This window comes from Triturus cristatus, chromosome 11, assembly GCF_964204655.1.
Source record: "Triturus cristatus chromosome 11, aTriCri1.1, whole genome shotgun sequence".
Lineage (NCBI taxonomy): Eukaryota > Metazoa > Chordata > Amphibia > Caudata > Salamandridae > Triturus > Triturus cristatus.
This window is the reverse complement of record NC_140594.1, coordinates 566134802-566159790: the sequence shown is the minus strand read 5'-3', so window position 1 is coordinate 566159790 and position 24989 is coordinate 566134802. Positions and strand designations below refer to the sequence as shown.

Sequence of the window (24989 nt, the reverse complement as noted above, 5' to 3'; positions counted from 1 at the left end):
TGCCTTTGTTTTTTTAACAAATGTTAATCTTTCTCCCACATGACCACACAACTTACATATGACAAAGTTTTTTCTCTTACTATTTATTTACCCAACAAAGTTACATGAAATACACCCAATAGCTTTTGCTACATAACCTAAATGTGATGCATTTCGTGTTATTCCAGATGCATTCCTAAAAAGTTCTCTTTTAAGTACCCTTATTGAACAAGTTACTTACCTTGGTTAACGGCTTATCTGCTAGAGACTATCCAGCCGCAGATTCCTTACCACAGGATTAATCCCAGGCCTCAGTCTGGATCTGAAATATTTTTGTGAGCAGTATGCCTGCTTGCAGATAGGCAACGTCGTCCGGCTCCCCAGGGCATCGTCCGCGCTAGAAGGGACGTGGGCAGTGCCTATATAGACACCACCCCAGCACGCTGACATCAGTTTCTTCACAATACTTATCACGCCAGGAGTACGTAGCCACGAAGAACACTGGCCACTGGTGTGAAAAACTAGGGCCCTGAAAAGGGAACAACCCTGTCCCTAGAAATCCGTTCACAGAGTGTCGAGGATGGGTAAGTCAGTAAGGAATCTGCGGCTAGATAGAGTCTCTACAAGATAAGGCTTTACTGAAGGTAAGTAACTTGTTCATCTGATAGACTTCTAGTTGCAGATTCCTTAACTTAGAATATATACTCAAGCAATACCTCCCTGGAGGTGGGTCTGCAGATTAATTTCACACAAGGAAGTGCTGCAGGACCGAATGGGCAAATTGCCCATCCCAACGGGCCTGACTGTCCAGGGAGTAGTGTTTTGTGGACGTGTGCAGAGAAGAGGCCCAAGTTGCTGCCTGGCAGATGACCAGGACTGGAACTCTAAGTGCTAACACAGTGGTCGCAGCCATGGCTCTGGTGGAATGAGCACACAAGCCTTCAGGGGGTTGCTTCTTGGCGAATGCATAGCAGATTTTAATGCAGAGCACGATCCATCAGGAGAAGGTCCGTTTCTGCACAGCCTTTCCCTTCTTCGCTCTGACATACGTCACAAAGGGTTGGTCGTCCACTCGTAACTTTTGTGCGGTCGAGGTAAAACTACAATGCTCTTTTTTGGGTCCAGGCAGCAAAGTCGCTCCTCTTCCTTGGCGGGATGTGGTTGAGTATAAAATGTAGGCAGGGTGATGGACTGGCTTACTTGAAAGGGAGTGACAACTTAAGCAGAAAGGGAGCTCTAGTGCGACAAACCAGCTTGTCTGGGTAGATGTTCCGTTACGGGGGCATAGATAAAGCCTGTAGCTCACTGACCGTCCGGGCATATGTTATTGCCACCAGGAATGCCGTCTTGCTAGTATGGAGCCTGAGAGGACAATAGTGCATTGGCTTAAAGGGAGCGCATATCAGAAAAGTTAAGACCAGATTAAGGTCTCACTGAGGCAGGATGAAGGGCGGAGGTGGAAACGTGTTCAAAACTTTCAAGAACCGATGTACAACAGGGGATTTGTAAAGGGATGACTGATCAGGCAACGGCAGAAAGGCTGAAATGGCAGAAAGACAGCCCTTTAGGTTGCCTAGAGCAGAGCTCTGCTGGACAAGAGAAAGGATAAAGAGAAGGACTGGAGAGAAGGTAGCAGAAAGTCGGTCAACCTGCTTCTCTGCACACCATGCCACAAACTTGCCACAATGGCAGGTGTATACAGCCATGATGGAGGGATGCCTGGCTGCCAAGATTACAGTGCAGTCTTCAGGCGGAAGGTCGAAAGCTGTCAACTGTCACCGCTCAATATCCACGCATGAAGGCAGAGCATGGACAGGTTAGAGTGGTGAACAGTCCTCTGCTGCTGCAACAGAAGATCCTCCTTAAGAGGCAGCCTGAGCGGAGGAACGATGGACATGCTCAACAGCTCGGGATACCAAACTCTCAAAGTCCAGCCCACAGCCACAAGGTGTGGGGGTAGCTCTCTCTGGATCTGCACTGATTGGTGTAAAAAACAAAAGTGATGCCAGCGCGCTTGGGTGGCGCCTATATAGGCACTGCACACACCACGCATACACACGCCGACGGCACGTGGAGCTGAATGATGCGACCGTCCGGCACGCAGGGGTACTGCTCACAAAACCTTTCCTGATCCAGTCTGACGCCTGGGGATCATTCTAAGGTAAGAAATCTGCAGCTGGAAGCAGACTCACTTTAGAAAAGGTATAATACTTAGAACAACAGTATCAGCATAAAAAAACAGAACAACAATAATACTAATGCTACAAATAATACCACCATACAAATATAGAACATTGGTTTATGAATAATCATGCAGTCTTTTGCAGACTTGAAGTGAAATAAAATAAAACACTTGCTATCAGGTTTAGTTAAATTAAACGGTCCTTTAATAAATAATGGTATGAGTACAAAACGAGGAGGCATCAGGAGGTAACGTCACTGGGCATGTATGCCAAATTCCTTTAGATGGTGGTTACTACAAATTTGACAATGTACTTTCACAGTGAATCAAAAGAACCACTAAAATAGCTGTGCAAACAAAGCCAGGTTTAGGTTTTCAGTACATACTACACTCAGAGAGCCTCTCACGGTTGTCCTGCTGTTAAAAGGGTGAGTCAGGGCAGTTGCAAGATGCTGGGTTGGGGTGTATGGCATATCAAACTTCCCACAGTAAAAAGAAAATGTGCATGTTTTCAGGAATCCGTCCTATGACAGCACCCATATATAACCTAATTATAATACACACCTTATATATCCTTTGAAAATGAAGCCCTGTGACTGCATTTGTCCCCTGAACCTCCACATTTCTAATAATATCTTTTTCATCATCAGTTGTTTGGAGAAAGGAAGTGATATCATTGCTATGTACTTAAGATCAGATTTGTTTTTGTGCTTCTAAAACCAGTTTAAAATAATCATTTTGCATAAATGACAACTGGAAACATTAATTCCTTCCCTCTCAAAAAGAAATGTAGATTCTGCTCAAATTTTGAGTTGTTGGCCAGCTCAACACTTTGTTAAGGTAGTCTTGCCATTGGTCACTGCCCACAAGGAGGCCAGTGACCTTTACATTTTTCAACTGGGCACATGAAAACATATGACAAAAGGAAAAAGTGATTTATTCTTATAATTGTACATAACCACAAAAGTCTCTGTAAACCTTTATAGAGTTCTGTGTATCAGCTTGATTTATAATGTTATAGTCGTTCATAACAGGTTGCAGTCCTGCTTAATATTGTCGCCGTCTTCTACACAGCTGCATGCTAGGATCCTGCAAATGGGCAGTTTCACACAAAATACAACATAGCACAACAAAGAGTACTGTGCATCCATACATGTGCAAATTTAAAACATCCCCCTTGGCAGATAAAGAATTAAATTCTTTTCTTAAAAAATATGAAACTAGAAAGAAATGATCACATAAAATGTTTCTCTTTTCTCTTTATAAAATACTGCTCTGTATAAGATCTAATGTAAAATTTACTACTTAAAAATATGTATTTCTCCGGGGGAAAACAAATGCTTAACATAATCCATAATATTGAAAGTGAAAAGTAAACATATGTTGAAATCAGTTATCAAACAGGCATATCCATTGTTAGGCACCATAACTTTTGACAGCCTTTATAAATTCATTGATTCACTGAGCACCGGGAACACAATTCGTATGACACCTGTAATGAAAAGGAGACAAAAGCCAAGAAATATTACAGACTGTCAATAAGAAAATAAGCATCTATTAAAAATAATATAATGCTCTAAGCAAAAGCATGTCTAAAGTGAGAAGGGAAGCAGTTTATTCATGATGAAGCAGGGCAAATATAGCTTCTGCCATTGTAACTTGAGGTTAGTTTGAATAGCAGCAAGATTTAAAACTAACACACAGACTTGGCATGGCATAAAATTGTGAATAATTAAAAATAACCAATAACTCATTAGTAAAAAGAAGCAATTAATTGGTCACGTTCCCTAAACTCTGTAGCTGAAGACAGAACTTCCTCTTTCCCGCTACTTATCAGCCCGGTAAATATCAATCTTATTATTCACTCATATCAATACTGTATTTAAAATAATTAGAGCATGAATTCAGAAATTAATATACAATTATGTATTATATAGACCTTTTATTTTGAGGTAGATCTGGTATGGGTTTGGCCTGTGTTACCCTTCTGGTTCAAAACACCATAGTTGTGCTTGAGGAAAGTTTGAAGTCTTCTGGCAAGGTATATTCTTCATTTTCAATGACCAGATTGTCAGGTCCAGACCATTTGCCCGATATTGAGACTTACTGTTAGGTAAGTGGTTGCGCTCCAAGTCAGGTGCTTGCTATCTGAACACAAGACTTGTGCAGGAGTACGCATACATTTACACGTTTTCTATCAGTGTGCCTACATTATGATGTGTACAGGATTTATGAAACATGTCTCCAACATGATTGGAACGTAGAGAAAAAGTTTTAATTAAAATACGCAAAGAACAAGTTACTTACCTTCGGTAACGCTTTTTCTGGTGGATACAGTATCTGCCTGTGGATTCCTCACCTTTTGAATAACCCTATGCACAGCATTCCACAGAAACTTTTCTCCATACCTCTCCCACGACGACGAGGATGTCACAATGGAATGGCTCCGCATGCGACTCCGGTAGACGTCATTGGAGCCATAAGAAGACCTTGTCGGCGTGTTGGTGTCAGTTCCACCCATTTTGTCCGTGTCTTTGAGGCGAACGGGTGAACCGACAACATATACACAGTATACAGAAATCAAGAAAGAAACTAGAAATTCTAAAACAGACATTCCCTAGTAACGAATACCACATCATTTCAAATATATCAAAATAAAATGCATGAATCACATGTCAATTATTTTTCGGTACAAACAGGCAGGCAACGGGGAGGCGGGTGGGTCAGTGAGGATTCCAAAGTGAGGTACGGTATCCACCAGAAAAAGCGTTATCTAAGGTAAGTAACTTGTTCTTCTGATGGATACATCTGCCTGTGGATTCCTCACCTTTTGAATTGAATCCCCAAGAAGTCCCGCTCTCGGAGGAGGGTGCCCACCAACTTAAACCAAAAAATCTTGCAGCACAGAACGTGTAAAGTGACCGTCCCTCCTCACCTCTGAGTCTAAGCAATAATGCTTCATTAAAGTGTGGAGGGAGGTCCAAGTTGCTGCCTTGCAGATGTCTACAACAGGGACACCTCTAGCTAAAGCCGAAGAAGACGACTTAGCTCGGGTAGAATGAGCTCGAATACCTTCAGGAGGCTCCTTTTTGGTCAAGGCGTAGCAGATCTTGATGCAGAGGATGATCCACCTGGACAGCGTTCTCTTGTGGACAGCCTTGCACTTCAGTTTGCCCACACAACCATTGAAGAGTTGGTTGTCCAATCTGAAGTCTTTAGTCCTGTCCAGGTTGAAGTTGACAGCCCTTTACGGTAAAAGCAGTGAAGTCTCGCCTCCTCCTTTGAAGGGGGAGGATAGAATGGGGGAGGATAGAATGTGGGTAACGTGATAGATTGCCGTAGGTGGAAGAAAGTGACCACCTTAGACAGGAAAGCAGCTCTGGTCCTAAGAACCATCTTATACGCATGAAATGAGTTAAATGGGGGCTTAGAGCTAAGGGCCTGCAGCTCACTAAACCTCCTGTTGGAAGTAATTGTAACCAGAAATATTTTCTTAAATGCCAGTAATCTCAAGGGACAACTATTTAGGGGCTCAAAGGGAGACCTCATCAAGAAAGTAAGAACTGAATTCAAATCCCACTGAGGCATAATAAAGGTAGTGGGAGGAAACCTATTAGTGAGGCCATAATGAACCTCATGACTATGGGAGATTTAAATAAAAAGGGTTGGTCTGGTAAGCAAAGAAAGGCCGACAAAGAGAGTAGCCTTTGACCGTTGCTACTGCACAACTCTGCTGTGCTAGGGAAAGAGAGAAACTGAGAATATTAGACAAATGGGCTCTTAAGAGATAAATCGATCTCTCTCCACACCATTTTACAAACCTAGCCCACCTACCGGAATAGACAGATTTGATGGAGTGTCTTCTGGCCGATAAAATAATATCCACCACATCCATTGGGAGAGAGAAAGAGCTCAGGTTGCCCTATTCAATCTCCAGGCATGATGGTGCAGGCTCTGGAGGTGGGGTTGTAGAACCTGCCCCTGGGACTGCGAGAGGAGGTCTGCCCTGAAAGTTAGACAGAGAGAAGGGTGCAATGAGAGGTAAATGAGGTCTGTGTACCACACCCTTCTTGGCCAATCCGGGGTGATCAATATGACTTGGACCTGGTCTTGGCGAACCTTCCTCAGAAACCGAGGAATCAAGGGTATGGGAGTAAACGCGTAAAGAAGCGGTGAGCCCCAATCTAACTGAAATGTGTCCCCCAATGAGCTCTGCATTGGATACTGGAGAATGCAGAACGACTGGTAGTGCGCGTTATCGTGGGTGCCAAACAGTTCCAACCGAGGAAACCACCACATCCTGAAAATGTGAAGGACCACCTCCAGATGAAGACGCCACTCGTGATCGGCCAAGTACTGCCGACAGACTGTCCGCATGCACATTCAGCACTCCGACCAGATGATTTGCAATCATGCAAATCTGATGGTCCTGAGCCCAGGACCAGAGTCGCAGAGCCTCTCTACAGAGACAAGACAACCCTACTCTTCTCTGTTTGCTGATGTACAACACCGCGGTAGTGCTGTTCGTCAGGACCTTGAACCGAATGACCGCGAAGGGAGGGAAGAAAGGCCTTGAGAGCCAAACGTTTCAACTGCAATTCTAGAAGAATGATAAGAAATAATCTTTTCTCTGGAGACCAAAGGCCTTTCACGTCCAGATCCCCCAGATGAGCTCCCCACCCTAGAATGGAGGTATCCGTTATCAATGTGGCCACCGGAGAAGGAGGTGAAATGACTTCTCTTGAGACAGGTTGCCCGGAACCCTCCACCATAACAGCTCTGCTGCAGTGTCTCTGGAGATTCTGATCACCTCCTTGAGATCTTCGTTGTGTTTAAACCACTGCCTGCGGAGGCACCAATGGAGTGCCCTCATGTGCCAGCGTGCATGGTTGACCAATAGTATGCAGGAAGCGAACAGACCAAGCAGACACAAGACCTCCAGAATTGGAACAGCGACCATTTCGAAAATCGGAATCATAGCCTGAATGTCTAGAATCCTCTGTGGAGGCAGGAAGGCACGACTCAAAGTAGTGTCCAGTACTACCCCTATGAACAGGTTGCGCTGAGAGGGCCCCAGGTGAGATTTGGGCTTATTTATCTAAAAAGCCAAGTTTTACCACAGACGAACAAATTACCTATCTTCGGAAACGATGTATCTGTAAGAGACATATATTAGTTATAGATTCCTTCCCTTAGAATCACCCCAAGCGTCAGACTGGATCCGGAGAAATATTTTCTTAGCAGTACCCCTGCACGTCAGTAGGTGGCGTTGGTCGACTCCGCGTCCGTCGTTAGCGTCGTGGTCGCAGAGCCATGCAAGACACTGACCACTGGTGCACAAAACTAAGGCCCTGCAAGGGAGTCCCTACCCCTAGAAGTCAGTTTGCAGAATGGGGAGGATGGGTGGGATGGTAAGGAATCTATAACTACTATATGTCTCTTACAGATACAGCGTTACCGAAGGTAAGTAACTTGTTCATCCTAAAGGGACTATTAGTTATAGATTCCTTACCTTAGAATAGATACCCCAGCAATACCAACCCCGGAGGTGGGTCTGCGAACTAAGTTCACACCAGGATGTCCTGGAGAACAGAATGTCCAAAAAAGCTGTCTCTTAGGACTTGGCTGTCCAAGCAGTAATGCCCATGTGGCTGCCTGGAAGATATCAAGTTAGGGAACTCCACGTCCCATAGCAGTAGTGGCTGCCATCGCCCTGGTAGAGTGGGCGCGTAGTCCCACTGGAGGTTCCTTTTTAGCAAAAGAAAAGCAGATCTTAATGCACAGGACAACCCATTGAGAGATGGTACGTTTGTGCACTGCCTGGCCTTTCTTAGCCCCCACATAACCCACGAAGAGTTGATCGTCCACCCGGAAGTCGTTAGTGTGGTCAAGTTAGAAAGACAGCGCACATTTTGGCTCCAGACGGTGGAGTCTCTCCTCCTCTTTGGAAGGGTGAGGAGGCGGGAAGAAGGTGGGCAATGTGATGGTCTGACGTATGTGGAAAGAGGTAACCACTTTGGGCAGAAAAGAGGGCCTGGTACAGAGGACTACTTTGACCGGATGAACAGCAAGAAAGGGGGGTTTGGAAGATAAGGCCTGAAGCTTACTCACCCTGCGAGCAGAGGTGATGGCAAGCAAGAAAGTCATCAAGGTAAGGAGGCGAAGAGGACAATTATGTAGTGGCTCAAAGGAAACATACATAAGATAAGCGAGTACAAGATTCAAGTCCCACCAGGGCATTATGAAAGTAGACAGAGGAAAGAGATGAGTAATGAATTTCAGAAATCTGTTAACAATCGGGGGCTTGAAAAGAGAAAGCTGATCAGGAAGGCGAAGAAAGGCCAAAAGATAGCCTTTAAGAGTTCCCAGAGCAGAGCCCTGCTGGGCCAAAGAAAGAATGAGGAGGAGAACCTCTGAAAGGGGGCAGAAAGGGGATCCACAGCCTTTGCTGGGCACCATGCCACAAATCTGTTCCATCTACAGGCGTATTCCGTTTTAGTGGTTGCCAAGATGACATTACAGACTTTGGGAGGAAGGTTGAAAGCTGTCAACTGTTGCTGCTCAATCTCCACGTAAGGAGGTGGAGGCTGGACAGGTTCGGGTGGAGGACCGACCCCTGCTGCTGCGACAGAAGATCCTCCGCAAGAGGTAGTCTGATCGGAGGATCAATGGCCATGCTCAAGAGCTCGGGTGGCAGACTCTTCATGGCCAGTCCAGAGCCACAAGAATGACGTGGGCCCGGTCGTGCTAGATCTTTAGTACTCTGGGCAGAAGTGGAATAGGCGGAAAAGCATATAGAAGGCCGCAATTCCACTCGCGACGAAAGGCTTTGCCTTGCGAGTACCACCTTGGAAATTTCAACACGCCGAATTGCTGACACTGCGTGTTCTCTTCGGTGGCGAACAGATCTAACCAAGGCTCTCCCCACTGCTGACAGAGACCTTGCACCACCTCCGAGTGAAGACGCAATTCGCGATCCATCATGCACCGGCGGCTGAGTTTGTCCGCCCTGGCATTCATGGAACCTGCCAGGTGTTGAACCACCAGAGATATGCCCTGATGTTCAGGCCATGTCCAAAGGCGAAGAGCCTCTTGACATAGGATCCATGACCCCACCCAGCCCTGTTTGTTGCAGTACCACATGGCGGTGTTGTTGTCCGTGAACACCTGCACTACTCTTTCTTTGACAGAAGGAAGGAATGTCTTCAGTGCAAGACGAATCACCTGTAGTTCCAGAAGGTTGATGTGGAGCCCGTATGCCCCATCCAGGAGTGACGCATCCGTCACTACTGTGAACTCTGGTTGGGGAAGGGAGAGGGATCTGCCGTTGAACCAATCCTGGTTCGTGAGCCACCACTGCAACTGACTTGCAGTCCCCTCCAAGATCTGGATGACATTGGAAAGATTTCTCTGATGCTGCGCCCACTGGAACTTCAGGTCCCACTGCAGATCCCGCATATGCCATCTGGCATGATCCACCAGCAGGATGTAGGACGCCATGAGGCCCAGCAGCTCTACGGTCATTGTCACCGAAATCCAGTATAGAGGCTGAAACGTCGGTATCATAGCCCGAATATCCCGGACTCACTGCTCGGGAGGATAGACTCGAAACTGCGCTGTGTCCAGAACTGCTCCGATAAAAAGGAGCTTTTGAGAGGGATTCAGGTGCGACTTCGGCACATTGACTGTGAACCCCAGCGAATGCAGGAGGTCCGCCGTAGTCTGGAGGTGGGAGACGAGTCCGCCTTCAACAGCCAGTGGTCGAGATAGGGGAAGACTGGAACCCCTGATCTTTGCAGATGAGCTGCGACCACCGCCATCACTTTCGTGAACACCCAAGGGGCGCTGGTAAGGCCTCAGGGAAGCACAGTAAACTGAAAATGCTTGTGGCCTACCGTGAACCGTAGGTAGCGCCGGTGGGCAGGCAAGACGAGGATGTGAAAATAAGCATCCTGCAAGTCCAACTCTACCATCCAGTCACAAGAGTCGAGGGCAGACAAGACCTGAGCCAAGGTTAGCATTTTGAACTTCTCCTTCCAGGGGGAAGCGGTTGACGTTCCTGAGGTCTTAGATAGGACGCAGGCCTTTGTCCTTCTTGGGTACCAGGAAATAGTGGGAGTAGCAACCACGACCTACTCCTGGAACAGGGACGCGTTCTATAGCTCCCTTGGCCAAGAGAGGCGTAACTTCCTGGCGGAGAAGGGCCAGATGATCCTCCGACATGCGATGGAGTGTTGGTGTCATGGAGGGAGTGGTAGTCTCGAAGCGGAGGGAGTAGCCCCTTCAGTCCACCTGCAAAAAACCAACCTGTCCGACGTGATGTTGTGTCAGTGGGAGAGGTGATGGTGGATCCTGCCGCCCACTGGCAACTGCCGGCCCTGAAAGGTCAGACTAGGATGGTTTGGAGGTTGCTGTAGGGGGGCATTGGTGGACTGGCCTGCCCACTGGCCCCCAGACCCACGATGGTGGGTGCCACATCCCCGACCACGCAGAGGCTGGGTAGGTTGCGCGGTCCTATGGCTCTGGGTGGAACATGGTGGGGCACACCTTTCGTAGCCACGAAAGGCACGAAAGAAACTGCATGGGGCAAGAAGGTGCTGCGAGGCCCAAGGATCTGGCCGTAGCACTAGAGTCCTTGAAACGCTCGAGCGCGTTGTCACCAAATAGGTGACGGCCATCAAAGGGCATGTCCAAAAGGGTAGATTGGACATCCCCAGAGAAGCCAGACGTTCTCAGCCAGGCATAGCTCCTCAGTGCTACCGACGTGGAAATGGTTCTACCCAGCGAGTCGGCAGCATGCAGCCCACACCGGATGGTGAACTTTGCTGCGTCTCGACCCTGAGCAACAATGCGAGTGAGCATGGCCCGGGCCTCCTCCAGGCACTGTGGCAGCAAGTGCGCAATCATGTCCCACACCGTGTCTGTAACGGCCCAAGAGACATGTGGTGTTTACCGACTGCAGTCCTAAGCTGGCGGAAGAAAACATCTTCTTCCCAAGATGGTCCAGCTTCTTGGATCGCCTATCTGGGGAAGCTGTAGGGAATGCACCTTTTGAGGGTGAGGCTTGGCCATCAAGCTTTCAGGGGTAGGGTGTTGGGAGAGGAAAAGTAGGTCGCCCGGGCGGTGGCATCGGGCAATCATCCTGTCCACAGGAGCCCCTGTGCTGGGCTTGGACCAAGTGGCCAGAAGGATGTCGGTGAGGGCCTCAATGAATGGCAGCAGGGGCTCCGAAGGGGCTGCTGCCGACTGAAGCACCTCAGTCAGGAGATTAGTCCTGACTGCCACCGTAGGAAGCTCAAGGCCCAAGGCCTCAGCCGCCCTACGCAACACTACAGCGCAGGAAGCTCCCTCCTCCGTAGCCACGGTAGGAAGAGAAAGCATACCAAGGTCTGGGGAAGTATCCAGACCACTGGCATCACTTAACTCCTCTCTCCAGCCCGGCACTTCAAGTTGGTCTGCCAGAGGGTCAACAGTCCCCTTCCAGTCCTCCTCACCATCCTCTGGCTGCCAGTTAAGGCAGTAGGGACCTCCAGGGAAGAACAGCGGTACAAAAATACCCTTTGGCGCCTGTAGCGGCGACGGTCAGGCGCCGTGTCCAAGTCGGGGGTGAGGCTGGGGTCGACGCCAGCTGGGGGCGCACCCGGCGTCGGGGCATCATCACTGGAATCAGCACCGGGAAAGGTACCATGAGGTCGACTGGCACCGATCTGGATCCAGGCCTGGATCCTGAAGGGCCTACGGCGCAGAGGCTGGAGCTGCTGGCATTGAAGGACCAGAGCCCCCAACCGAGTCCACGGGGCCGGAAGGCGTGCCGGCGGAGTCGGGCTGCAAAAAGATGCTGTGCAGCGCTTCGTAAAATGCACAAAGCTGGGCAGGGGACCCTCTGGCTCCGGGAAAGAGAGAAGCGCTGAGTCGTCCCAGCAGGCTCTGTGGAAGGAACCGGATAGCGAAACACCCCGGGTCCCGCGTCACGGCGGTCGACGGACGGGGGAGAAGGAGAAGAGCGATGATGCTTCTTCGCCTTCTTCTTGTGCTTCTAATTACCTGACTAGTGCGAAGACTTCGAGGACGAATGGTGATGGCTCCGCAACCGGTCCCGCGACCTTCCCCTCGACTGGGACCTTGAACGGCAAAGAGCAGACTGCCAGGCCTCCAAAAGCTTTCGGGACCACTCCCGCAAAGACTTCGGGTTCAGGGCCCTGCAGTCAGAGCACGACTTCGGGCTATGGTTGCGCTCCAGGCACCAACGGCACGCGAGGTGCGGATCGGTGACCGACTAAAGCTTGTTACACGAGTCACAGGGCTTGAAACCGGGCTGACGGCTGGATATCCCTCATGCACCACGATTCTTAAGACTCAAAAAAGATGTTGACAAAAGTTGAAAAAGAGTTAGTCAAAAAAAGACTAAGGGGCACACTCTCTCCGGGCCTGCGTTGGCTGGCGCGGAAAAAAAGAACTGATGTCAGCGCGCAGGGGTGGCATCTAAGTAGACAACGCAACGTCATCCCGGCGACCACGACGCCGAACGCGGAGTCGACCACCGCAACCTACCGACGCGGAGGGGTACTGCTAAGAGAAAATGTCTACGGATCAAGCCTGACGCCTGGGGGTAATTATTAGGTAAGGAATCTCTAACGAAAAGTCTCTTTCAGATGTGGTGCAGCACCATCTCCGGCGACTTTGCTTTGAGCAGCCAGTCGTCCAGATAGGGGAAAAACAGGAATCCCCGACCTTCGGAGATGTGTTGCTACCACCGCCATCACCTTTGTGAAGACTCGTGGTTCGGATGTAAGACCGAACAGAAGGGCCACGTTGAGATCCCACCGTAAAACGGAGATACTTCTGATGCGATTTCAGGTTGGTGATGGGGAAATACGCATCCTGCTAATCGATCAACACCATCCAGTCTTCCTGCTGCAGCCCCAAAAGAATCTGAGCCAGGGTCAACATCTTGAACGTCTTGTGCTAAAAATTCAAAATCCTGAGGTCTAGGATCGGCCTCAATCGTCCGTCCTTCTTGGGGATCATAAAGTATTGGGAGTAGCAACCCTGAACCCTTTTCTGTTCCGGAACAACCACTATCGCACCCTTCTGTAGCAAAGACAGAACCTCCAGCTGCAGAAGCAACAGGTGGTCCTCTGAGTACCAGCCTTGATGAGGCGGAAAGGAGGGGGAAACTCCCGGAAGGGAAGGGGATATCTATTTTCTACGAGAACCAAAACCCAGAGATCTGATGTAATAGATCTCCAATTTCGTAGAAAATGGCACACCCGACCTCCCACGGAGCCAACAAGCTCCAGGATGGAGGATCTAGAGCTGCTTCCCTGCGGTACCAGTTGGGGGAACGGGAGAGGACTTGACGCCGAACTGTGCCTCGCAGGCGACCTCTACCCTTTCCTCTGTACGACCTATACAGAGGGTTCGCCTGCTGCTGCCTGGTCCGAAAGGAAGGAGTCTTCCCAAACCTGCGAAATCTGCGATACCCAAAGCCTCTGGGCTAAGACTGCAGACCCAATCATCTTGCTGTGGCTCTACTATCCTTGAAGCGATGTAGCACTGAGTCTGCTTTGGTACCAAAGAGACAAGAGCCATCCGAAGGCAAGTCCAATAGGGTGGCCTGTACAGCTGATGAAAACCCAGACACCCCTCTTAGCCAGGCATGCCTCCTGGTTGCCACTGAGGAACCCATAACTCTAGCAACAGAGTCCGCTGTATCCAGCCCTAATTCTATGACTTGACGGGCCGCTGCTTGCGTGTCCCATAGTCCCTCTGCAAAATGGCCCAGAGCGTCCTCCGGAAGCTTGGGGATCACCTCCTTTGCCAATCCATCAGAGCACAGATATATCGATCCAGCAGGCATGTTGCATTTGTGGATTTCAGAGCCATACTGGCTCAAGAAAACACCTTTTTAGCCAACTGCGACATCCTCTTAGATTCTCCATCTTCAGGCGTGGTTGGGAAAGAGCCTGTAGACTGCTTAGTAAAGTATGATGCCTGGACTACCAAGCTCTCAGGAGACCGGTGTGTGGAAAGGAAAGCTGGATCTCCAGGCGCCAGCTTATATCTCCTTGCAACCGATCTGGACACAGTAAGGGCAGTCATTAGCTTCTGCAAAACCTCTAAAATGGACTTGGTCAAAGCCTCATTAAATGGAAGCAGAGGTTCTGATGCAGAAGGTGAATGAAGCACCTCGGTTAAAATATTTGACTTTATCTCTGCATTTGGTAAAGGCAAGTTCAGCAGATCAGCGGCCTTCCTTATTATAGAATGGAATGAGGAAGCCTCTTGCGATGGAAGGCCTTTTGCTGAAGAGAGCTCCCACTCCGGAGACGTGTCCAAACCACTAGCCTCCTGCAGACCCTCAAATTCCTGCATAGGGTCAACAATTACCCCCTCTTCAGCCTCTTCCTGCTGCTCCTGAAATTATTCCTCCTCCAGCAGTCTCTGCGCCTCCCTTCGGGATCTCATCTTGGGTGCCATGCAGAACATCGCATTAATAAATGCGAAGGATCCGTACCTGGAGCCGGAAAGAGTGGTACGGATCCAGTACCACCGGTTCAGAGACAGCTTGAGGAAACTGTTTGACTGGCCCCGGTTGCGACGCTGGAGTCGGGGATGGATGGGCCGGATGCGAAGGAGTCGTTTCTCTGGGCGCTGGAGAGACTCTCAGAGCAGGAGAATGTGCCGGAGTCATCTCCGGGGAAGGAGAGACTTCATCCTTGCAGTGACGCTGGAGTTCTGGGGACCCAGACTTATCCTTGGACGAACGACGTCCATGAAGCCGCTTCTTTTTGTGCTTCCTCGACAACTTTGAGGTATGCGGAGTCGGTGACTTGAATCTTGTTCTTTTCCGGACTGCTTCAGTTTCTTCTTCCTGGCCATAAACAGATTGCCCCCTCTCTTGCAGGGCCTTCGGATTCATGCATCGGCATGAAGAACAACCATCGACGTCGAGGTCCGATGAGAGGCACCAAAGACAATCTTCATGGGAGTCAGTGATAAATATGAGACTCCCACATTCCCTGCAAGGTTTAAAACCGGACTTCTTCTGGGCAGCCATGTCACTGCTACAATTTCAGGAAGAGCCTGCAGCAATGAAACACCAGAAATGGAGAGCCCTGGAAAAGTGGCGTGTAAAAAAAGGAAACTGACGTCAGCACGCCGACAAAGTCTTCTTATGGCTCCGATGACATCACGCGAAGTCATGTGCAGAGCCGTTCCATTGTGATGTCCTCGTTGACGTGGGAGAGCTATGAAGAAAAGTTTTTATGGAATGCTGCACGTGTTAATTCAAAAGGTGACGAATCCACAGGCAGATGTATCCATCAGAATAAATGATACTGGTTTGCTGGAGAGCTGCCACAACGAAAGTGTTAGGATTATGAAGGAAATTCTTTAAACCTAGCATGTCAAAGCAAGCCTTTCATACACTGAATAATCAATTTTGAAAATAGGATTTAAGTAATAAAAGCTCCTTCTTCATGTCAGGGTTAGAACTTACTTGGGGTAAACGGTGACATTATTTCTATGGTTTGAGGAAAGAGGCTATGTTTCATATCCTCCCCCTTTTCTTCTAAATAGTGGGAAAAGTGTGCAATACAGAATAAGGAAAGAACATTGGTGTAGTTTAAAAATCCAAAGAAATATTGTGTAGCTGTTATCAAGCTATCTGACAATACATATATCAACAATAAAAATTATTCTAGAAATTGTATCCTAAACGTATTTAGCAAAACAGCAGTATTGCTTATTTATACCTTTTAATTTATTCAGTTCACAACTATCTGAATGTTTCCATGCACTAAGTGTGACAAAGGACAGATTTATTGATGGGCAATTTCTTCTTGCTTACTCCAAAACACAAATAGGCACTATTGGACTCACCACATAGTCCTAGATGTTTTGCAGCAAGCCCATGAGACTGAGTTCTTGCTGGTATAGGGGGAAACAGTATGTACAATCAACTGGGGCAACTGATTTGAACAATATTAGCTAGCAGCTGAAGTCAAACACTGTACATTAATGCTAGAAGCAAATGAACACAAGCAGAAAACAAATGTGTTGGCTTAGTTGTAGATACTCCTGCCATATTCCTTTTGGTCTATTTTCTGCAAAAATTGAAACAGGAAACTTTAGCATTAGGTGTAATCTACAGCTGTTTTCCCAAGACCTATTGTGCACAATATCAATATTTAGAGTGGGATTGGGTCAGCCCAATGCTTGTCAGTTGCATTTGCTTGCTTATAATGCAACTACTTTCCTTCCTCTTCTTGTGTCTGACCCTCCCCTGGACAATCACGTCTTAACATCCTTTTGATTGGATGGCTTGGAGCCCCCACTGCTTAAATTCAGGTAACTATTTTTTTTATTTACAGTAGTTCATGGGTGTGCATGTGTATTATTGCTCACTCTCTCTTCCATGTGTGCTGCTTCCTCCTTCACATCCATTTTTGTGTTTTTGTCTCCCTCAAGCTCGTCTGTTGCTACCTTGACTCATCCCTATCCCTTTTCAGCTTTTTTACTTTTTCTTTTTTTTAAATAACCGTTCCACATCCCTACCACCTTTGTTATTCTCCCTTCCCTCTCTTTTTATAAACTTCAATTAAAAAAAAACATTTTAGGAGTGCATAACAGCAGAAATTTTCTAATGGATGGCTTCTTTCTGCAAATGTTCTTTTGCACACCTTTAATTGTTTTTAACTTGTTGCTGCAAAAAGGACGACAGCCAAGTTGGACTGGTAAATTAAAAGACAAAGACAAAATGTCTACCATGTGGGTGCATACGTACTGACATACATGGTGATGCATGCGCCATCAGGCATATATAAATATATATTTTTTGCCAAACGCTTTATTTACTAGCATTGGTAAAGCCAGAACTATCAGCTTTACCAATGCTTGGTTACAGTCAGACTTCAATATTGATACCAGCTTATTATAAGCAAAAGACAATGCAAAAAATATGAGTCATTCATTTATATTACCATTGCATGGGATACTTTGGACAAACACTTAACAAGCCATTTATGTAAAATTTGGGAAGGACACTAAAAGCAATACAAGTTTGTTTTTGATTTTTTTTTTTTAGCTGTTGATTGCTTTAAAAATTAAGATCGGAAAAAGCCTGCTACATCAAGAGAAAATATTCAATTTCATTGCAAGGTCAGAACAGGTAAGGCTTGTCAACCACCAGGGATAAAGGATGCTTGACCACAATTACCGCCATCTCTCTGAAGTGACAAGTCTCCTTTTAGGCCTGGCTTTCCAGTACATATATCAGCCATTAAATGACATTGTCAATTACATCTTAGTATGGCTCAGAACTGTATACATCTCTCACTACATGCTACTGGCTGTTTGGCTGATCATTCGATCTTCCAAGAAAGGGTTCCTTTGCAATGCATGAAGGGCTGCTTTATACTTAAAAATTACACTCAATCTTTGCACTTTTTTCATAATCAGTTCTTTATCTCATACATGCACTGTACACAAAACATTATTCTTTTTATTATTTTGTTTTCATATACAAGAAACATTTGTTCACTTTAAATCAAACGAATAAATTGCCAGGGATGTCAACGTGTTAATCCTCAACTGGTTTACATATAAAAATGCGAAGTCAACCCTATTGTGTCTTTGCCAATGGCTGTTCCTTAAAGTTTACAAAGAAATTGATGAATCAGTGATTCTATTAAGTCCAGATAAGTTCTTCACTATATCTTTGGAAGACAGAGTTGTTTCCTGGAAGTGTTGTGTTTGCATTTTATCAGTCCACTCCCCGTGAGCATGTAAGCCACTTATAGAACCCTTTCTAGGCTATGCACCAACCAGTCCTGCTAATGTTTTGGAACATGTAATACATTTACTAACACGGACTATTCTGGCTCACAGAACCAGATGTAGAGTTTCTAATCTGTGTCTTTTATGAAGGCTGTTTTGTTTCCTGTTAGCCTGTGCCTTTTTAGCTGATGTTCTACATTTAACTTACTGCTTGTCATACAAGACTACTAATGCTGCATTGTAACTATACCGAAACCTGGGACCTGTCACAAAGCAGTGCACAGATCATAACCATACACAAAGAGTTGCTTTTAAAACAGGCTTGGAAATATTCTTTTAGTCTTAACACAACTGTATAGTTAAAGGAAAACCACCTCTATTTGGGGCACAACAGTTCTCATTTGAAAGCAGTACTACACAACGTAAATCTTTGAAATGCAAAAAGAAAGAAGACAGATTCGTAGTACAGTACCGTATTTATTCCAAAGGCTTGGCTGCAGAGAAGTTGACCGCCAGCTTCCTTGATTTTCGCTTTGATGCAGAAGAAGGAGCTGATTTCCTAGGTGTAGCATTGGAACCTTGAGTTGTTGCTGCAGTTTGCAATGAAGAAGAAGGCTGATCAGCTTGAGGAGACTTTATAATGTTCAGTGAACTATCAGGAGGCATCTGCCCGTGGGTATCCAAAACCAGTGGTTGGTCGCTGTTCGCAGAGTATGCTTGCAAATTACTTTGCGAATCGCTGAGTTCATAATTCTTCCTAACAGCAGCCTTCTTTTTGGTTACCTTAGAGAAAACATAACATTTTAAATGCCATGTGTATCTTATACCATTGCTCTACTTCAACAAGAACAGTGAAATGCATTCAACAGCAACAAAACCTACAACTCACCTTTCATGGAACCTATCTGGAGAGTAAAATTATCCATCAACCACGGGTGGAGCTATATCTCCAAATTTTAACAGCTCACTATCCGCAAAGTTCAAGGTTATTGTGACTCTACGTCTAATCCTAGCCACACTTGCATCAACTCTTGGCAAAGTGGTGGGTAGGGCCTGACTTTGATTAAAAACATTACAAAATAAAGAAACGCCCAGTTGGAAGTGTCCATGCACATCTTTACACAAACGCGCCAGACATCCGCTAGACCCCCCTCAAGCTCAACCAAGAGCTGACGGTTGGAGAAACAAATGTTATATGAGAGGAAGGGTAGATTTTGGTCCTATGAGAGAGTTCAAGAGTAGGAGCAGCAGAGCAACCATAAGTTACATACCTTTGGGAAGGCTCTTACTGGTGGATACTGTATCAATTTGTGGATTCCTCATTATTTGAATACTGACAGGTGTCAGACTCGATATGGAAATGCTTCCATAGCTCCTACACACTGGTAGGTGGCAACTTTGGCCTCCAATACATGACAACAGGACCTGCATATATGTCCCTGCACCACATCACACACCACTACCTTTCCCTGTATGATTAGGCACACCCCAGCAGGCTCGCATAGGAAAAAGATATACGATAAAGAGCCCCAGTGTGGGTGCCCGTCGGGCATTTGCAACGCCCGACTGATCAGGCCAGATGATTAAGCATTACTCTTTGGTGTATGAGGGCTACATAATACTATGACGGATACCCCAGGGCATGGGGTCTCCTCCCGATAATTCCCTTCAACAGTGGACGAGAGTCTGGAACGGGCACACATTTTGGTGAGTAGCATTTGTTAATGAGACGTGTGCCTGGACCAGTTTAAAAGATCCCTTTCTTTACCTCTCCTTGGAACTTACTGCATATACGGCATCACCACTACACGGTGGCATGAGTTGTACTCTTTTTTTCCACATGGTCAGACATGGAAAGATCACTGACCAAATTGATGGTATAACTGACAGTGAGGGAATTTAACTTGGACACATATTAATTTCCAAAAGTCCACCTCAAAGAATAGGGAGGCAGGCAGGAGGTGAGGACTCCGCAGGCACTCGTACCTTCAGATTCCTCACATTTTGAATCAGTAGCCAAGCAGTTCTCTCCAAAAGGAGTTGAATCAGAGTGTACTTAAACCAGGAAACCCTGCAATACTTAAAAGACTTTCCCTGCAGGCTGAGAGTTGTTGCAGTAGTGCTTGGTAAAAGTTATGTTATGTTATTTTAATTTATTAAGCGCACAGATACTCGGGAGTGTCCCGGCGCTAGCAACAGAAAAGGCAGCCCTCCCACAAGAATCATCAAAACAGCAAGGTCTTCAAGGATTTCCTGAACAAGAGAGGATCACGAATAGCCCTCAAAGACAGTGGAAGGGCGTTCCAGGCAAGGCAAGCTCTACGGGCGAAGGAGTTGCCCCCCAAGCGGGCCCGCTCAAATTTAGGGGTCTGCATGAGCAGCAGTGAGGAAGACCTCAGCTGTCTCCTAGGAATGTAAAAGGAGAATCTGGCCTGAAGATACTTGGGGCCAAGACCATAGAGGGCTTGTTGTACAATTGACAGCATTTTAAATTTGAGACGTGTCTGTACGGGGAGCCAATGAAGTGCTCGCAGTTGGTCTCGGGCACTTTGCCGGGAGGACAAGCCGCCCAGAAGTCTAGCTGCAGAATTCTGGACCACCTGTAGTTTCGTTACAAGGTAACCAGGGCTCCCTACCAGGAGGGCATTAGCATAGTCTAAGCGGGATAAAAGCAAAGCACGCACCACCGTTTCTCTAACCCTGTCGGGGAGCAGGGGGAGAAACTTCCTAAGACTCCGCAAAAGCCCAAAGCATGTGCCAGCAAGTTTTTTTATATGCGAGGCAAAGTTCAGGTTATCATCAAACCAAACACCGAGGTTTTTAACGGCACCAATGATCGCTGGGGGGCATGGAAAGCCCAAAGGCCAGAGTCTTGTTCTAAACTCTGAGGGAAAAGAGCCAAACAGCAGAACTTCCGACTTAGCCTCGTTGCATTTCAACTGTGCATTGGCCAACCACTGAAATACCGATGACAGACACTGATGTGGTTTAACCACCGAGTCATCTGCTTTGCTCCAAGTAAACAGCAGTTGGGTATCGTCTGCGTAGGCCATCACTTTAGCCCCCAGAGACTCTGCCAGGAAAACCAGTGGAGTCACATAGATATTAAAAAGCAGAGGGCTAAGTGACGACCCCTGTGGTACCCCCGTGGTGACTTTCAGGGGAACCGAGGCGCACGGAGGGAGACAGACCTGCTGCAGCCTACCCTCCAAAAAAGACCTGATCCAGAGCAACGCATTCCCAGACACTCCGATGTCCAAGAGGCGGTCGAGGAGCTTGGCGTGGGGCACCGTGTCGAACGCCGCCGAGAGATCCAGCAGTATAAGTGCAGCTCTCCCACCGGCGTCCAGACACTCACGAATCGACTCCGCCACCTCCAGCAGAGCCGATTCGGTACTGTAGGAGGCCCGGAATCCAGACTGCGCAGAATGAAGCACGCCAGCCGCCTCAACATGGTTAGTCAGTTGAAACGTGACTGCCTTCTCACACACCTTGGCCAAACTAGGCAGGAGTGAAATGGGACGATAGTTCTCTGGGAGCAGAGGATCAAGGGAGGGCTTTTTAAGAAGTGGCAGAATAAGAGCATGTTTCCATACAGAGGGAACAAGAGCTTCCCTAAGCGATTGGTTGACCAAATAGTTGACCTCGGGGTTGATGGTGTCTGCCAGATCGGAAAGTAATCTGGCGGCACACGGATCGTGCGGAGAGCCAGACTTAAGGGCTTTAAGAATTTTAAGAGAGTCGACTAACTCAATAGGACGAAAATCAGAGAAGCAGGAGAGAGGAGAGATCTTAGGCAGGGTGGAAGCCAGCTCAGTACTGGGCGACTTCATCAGAGGCCGAAATGTCTCCTGGATACTGATGATCTTATCCTGGAAGAAAGAAGCCAGGGTGTTGCACCAGGTGTCCGATGTAGGGGCTACAGCTACCTGAGCACTCGGGGCAAGGAAAGACTGCACTATGGCAAAGATCTCCTTGGCGTTGTTATTGGCTCGTTCAATACGCATGGCGAAGTACAGGCCCTTAGCCTCCCCAATTGCTCTATAGTAGAGTTTTTGCTCAGATCTAAGAAGCACTTTGTCGTGGAGCTGATAACCACGGGAACGCCAGGCCCTTTCTGCAACTTTGCAGTTATGCTTCAAACTCCGTAACAAAGGGGTAAACCAGGGTTTAGAAGGGGATTCTCTTCTCAGCCTGGGTTGGCCAGTCGCCAAGACTGAAGCGACAGCACCTGTGATCCACTCATTTAATTGGATGAGGTTAGCCTCTAAAGCTGAGCCGAAGATGGGTCGAGACGCAGCAAGCGCAAGGCTAAGCTGGGTGGAAGCCATCTTCAAATAAAGAGGCGGGCTGTAACGGCTGGTTGGTCTCCAAGCTTCGTGCGATGCCCAGGAGAAAAAGGTGGGAAAATGATCTGACCATGACACCGGACGCGGCTTCAAGATAGAAGTGGGGAAGTTAGTACAAATCATATCAAGAGTGTGACCACCCTGGTGGGTAGGGAAAGCGACCATTTGGGATAGGTTTGCAAGATGTAAGGAGTCGAGAAAAGCAACTGAATCTACCTCTTGACTGCAATCGAGGTGGATATTGACATCCCCAAGAAAAATATATTTCGAGAACCTCAATGCTCGCTCAGCTAACGCCTCACTGCAAAGGGCTAAGAAGTTCACAGCTGAGCCAGGGGGTCGGTAAATTAAAGAGCCTCCAAGAGTGAAGTGGGCTGAGAGTTGCAAGCTGAAATGCAATGCCTCGCAGTTACCCCAGAGAGTGGAAATTTCACTTCGGAAGGTCCAATTTTCCCTGTACCAGATGGCCACACCACCACCTCTGCCTGTACCACGATCCAGTCGATGGACTTTAAATCCTATAGGTGTAGCCATATTCACTAGAGGATTAGATGTGGCATCAAGCCAAGTCTCAGTAACAAACAGGAAATCCAAATTATTATCAATAATCAGGTCAAACACATCCAAATAGTGCTTTTTCACGGGTCTAGCATTGATAAGGCAAGCACTTATGGAACCGGGGCTGAAGGGAGCGGCAGCCGAATCTATAGAAGTGCGCTCTGTGGTAAAGCGAAACGCGCATCCGCCACATACATAATCTAAGGAGGGGAGATTAGAGCAGATATTTTCCCTAGGGCACCGGGGAGGCTGGAAGGACTTGAGCGTATCAGCCGCATAAATCAAGGGACTGGTAACCTTAGAGGGAGAACGGGCAGAGTGACATGCCCTATGCCCTGACGGTGCGCTGACGGGCGCAGACGGGCTTGCCTTTAGCGCGCCTTCGGCGCGCTGTCGGCGCGCCCGCTGCGCTCGTCCGCTGCGCTTCCTGTCAGGCAGTCTGCTTAAGGGGCAAGGCTGAGCCGAGGGAACAGTGTGCAACATCTAGAGTGCTGACCGCGAAAAACGCGCGTCGCACTCAAGATGGCCGCTAAAAATGCCAGAAGAGCGTGTTCCAGGCGAACGCCCCGTGACCAAGGCACGATCAAGAAGGCAAGTTCCACAATTTAATAGTAAAAAATTCACACAGTTTTCAACATAAAAATCAATTTCCCCCCCCCTGTCAATTCCCTCATGTGAGCAGCGAAAACACCAAAACGAAATGCAATTTTAAAAATGAATGGAGGCAGAATGCAGCCTTACTGAAGCAGCGCGTGGCAGGACTATCGGCTTAAATAAGATTGCCTGAGCCGAGGGAACAGCGTACAACATCTAGAGTGCTGACCGCGAAAAACGCGCGTCGCACTCAAGATGGCCACTAAAAATGCCAGAAGAGCGTGTTCCAGGCGAACGCCCCGTGACCAAGGCACGATCAAGAAGGCAAGTTCCACAATTTAATAGTAAAAAATTCACACAGTTTTCAACATAAAAATCAATTTCCCCCCCCTGTCAATTCCCTCATGTGAGCAGCGAAAACACCAAAACGAAATGCAATTTGAAAAATGAATGGAGGCAGAATGCAGCCTTACTGAAGCCAGTAAAAGTACAGATTGCCAGTCTACTTAGTGGCCTGGCAGATGTTCAAACAGGAACACCCTGGGCTGAGGCTGTAGTTGCAGCCCTGCCCTTACAAATGCATTCGCAGAGAGGGAAGGATGGGTAGGCAGGTACAGAATTTACGGCAAGATAGAGTCTCTACCAGATAAGGCGTTATCGAGGGGAAGTAGCTTGTTAATCTGATAGACTTCAAGCCGCAGATTCTTTACCTTAAATTAGATACCCAAGCAATACCTCCCCAGAGGTGGGTCTGCGGATTTTATTTTACACGAGTAAATACTGCAAGACCGAACAGGCAAAATGCCCATCTCTACAGACCTGACTGTTCAGACAGTAGTGCTTGGTAAATGTGTGCAGGGAGGCCGACATTGCTGCCTGGCAGACCCCTTAGGGGGTTGCTACTTAACCAATGCATAGCAGATTTTGATACAGAGCATGATGTGATATGGTCCTCTTCCGTACGGCCCATCCTTTCTATGCTTTGACATATCCCACGAAGAGTTGGTCGTCCACCCAGAACTCTCTTGTGTGATCAAGGTAGAACGACAATGCTCTTTTTGGGTCCAGATGGTAAAGTCGCTCCTCTTCCTTGGAGGGATTAGGCAGAGCGTAAAATGTGGACAGAGTGATGGACTGGCCTATTTGAAATAGAGGGACCACTTTCAATAGAAAAGAAGCTCTTGTACGAAGCACCAGTTTATCTGGGGAGATGTTCAGATAAGGAGGCTAAGATTACAACGTCCAAAGCTCACTGACCCGCCAGGCAGATGTTATTGCCACCAGGAAGGCCTTGATGGCAAGAAGCGTGAGAGGACAGCTGTGCAAGGGCTCAAAGGGAACGCACATAAGGAAAGGGAGGACAAGATTAGGTCCCATTGGGGCATAATGAAAGAAGAAGATGGATACAAATATATACCTTTCAGAAAACTATTACCAAAAGAGATATGAAGAGAGATAGCTGGTAAGGCAACAGCAGAAAAGCTGAAACAGAGAGTTAACCCCTTAGACTGCCCAGAGCAGAGCCTTGTTGGGCAAGGGAAATAATA

At 47.4% G+C, this 24989-nt stretch overlaps 1 protein-coding gene across 1 annotated transcript in view; it reads right to left on the bottom strand.

Moving 5' to 3' along the window:
- Positions 1 to 2343: 2343 nt before the first annotated feature.
- The window catches only part of XRN1 (5'-3' exoribonuclease 1), a 1184094-nt gene continuing 1161448 nt past the window's right edge, over positions 2344 to 24989 (bottom strand). Inside the window, exons 42-43 of the mRNA XM_085633624.1 lie at positions 18414 to 18724; positions 2344 to 3653 (exon numbers count right to left, since the gene is read on the bottom strand). Coding sequence (XP_085489750.1) covers positions 18419 to 18724 — 306 coding nt within the window. The 3' untranslated portion in view covers positions 2344 to 3653; positions 18414 to 18418. The remainder of the gene's footprint in view (positions 3654 to 18413; positions 18725 to 24989) is intronic.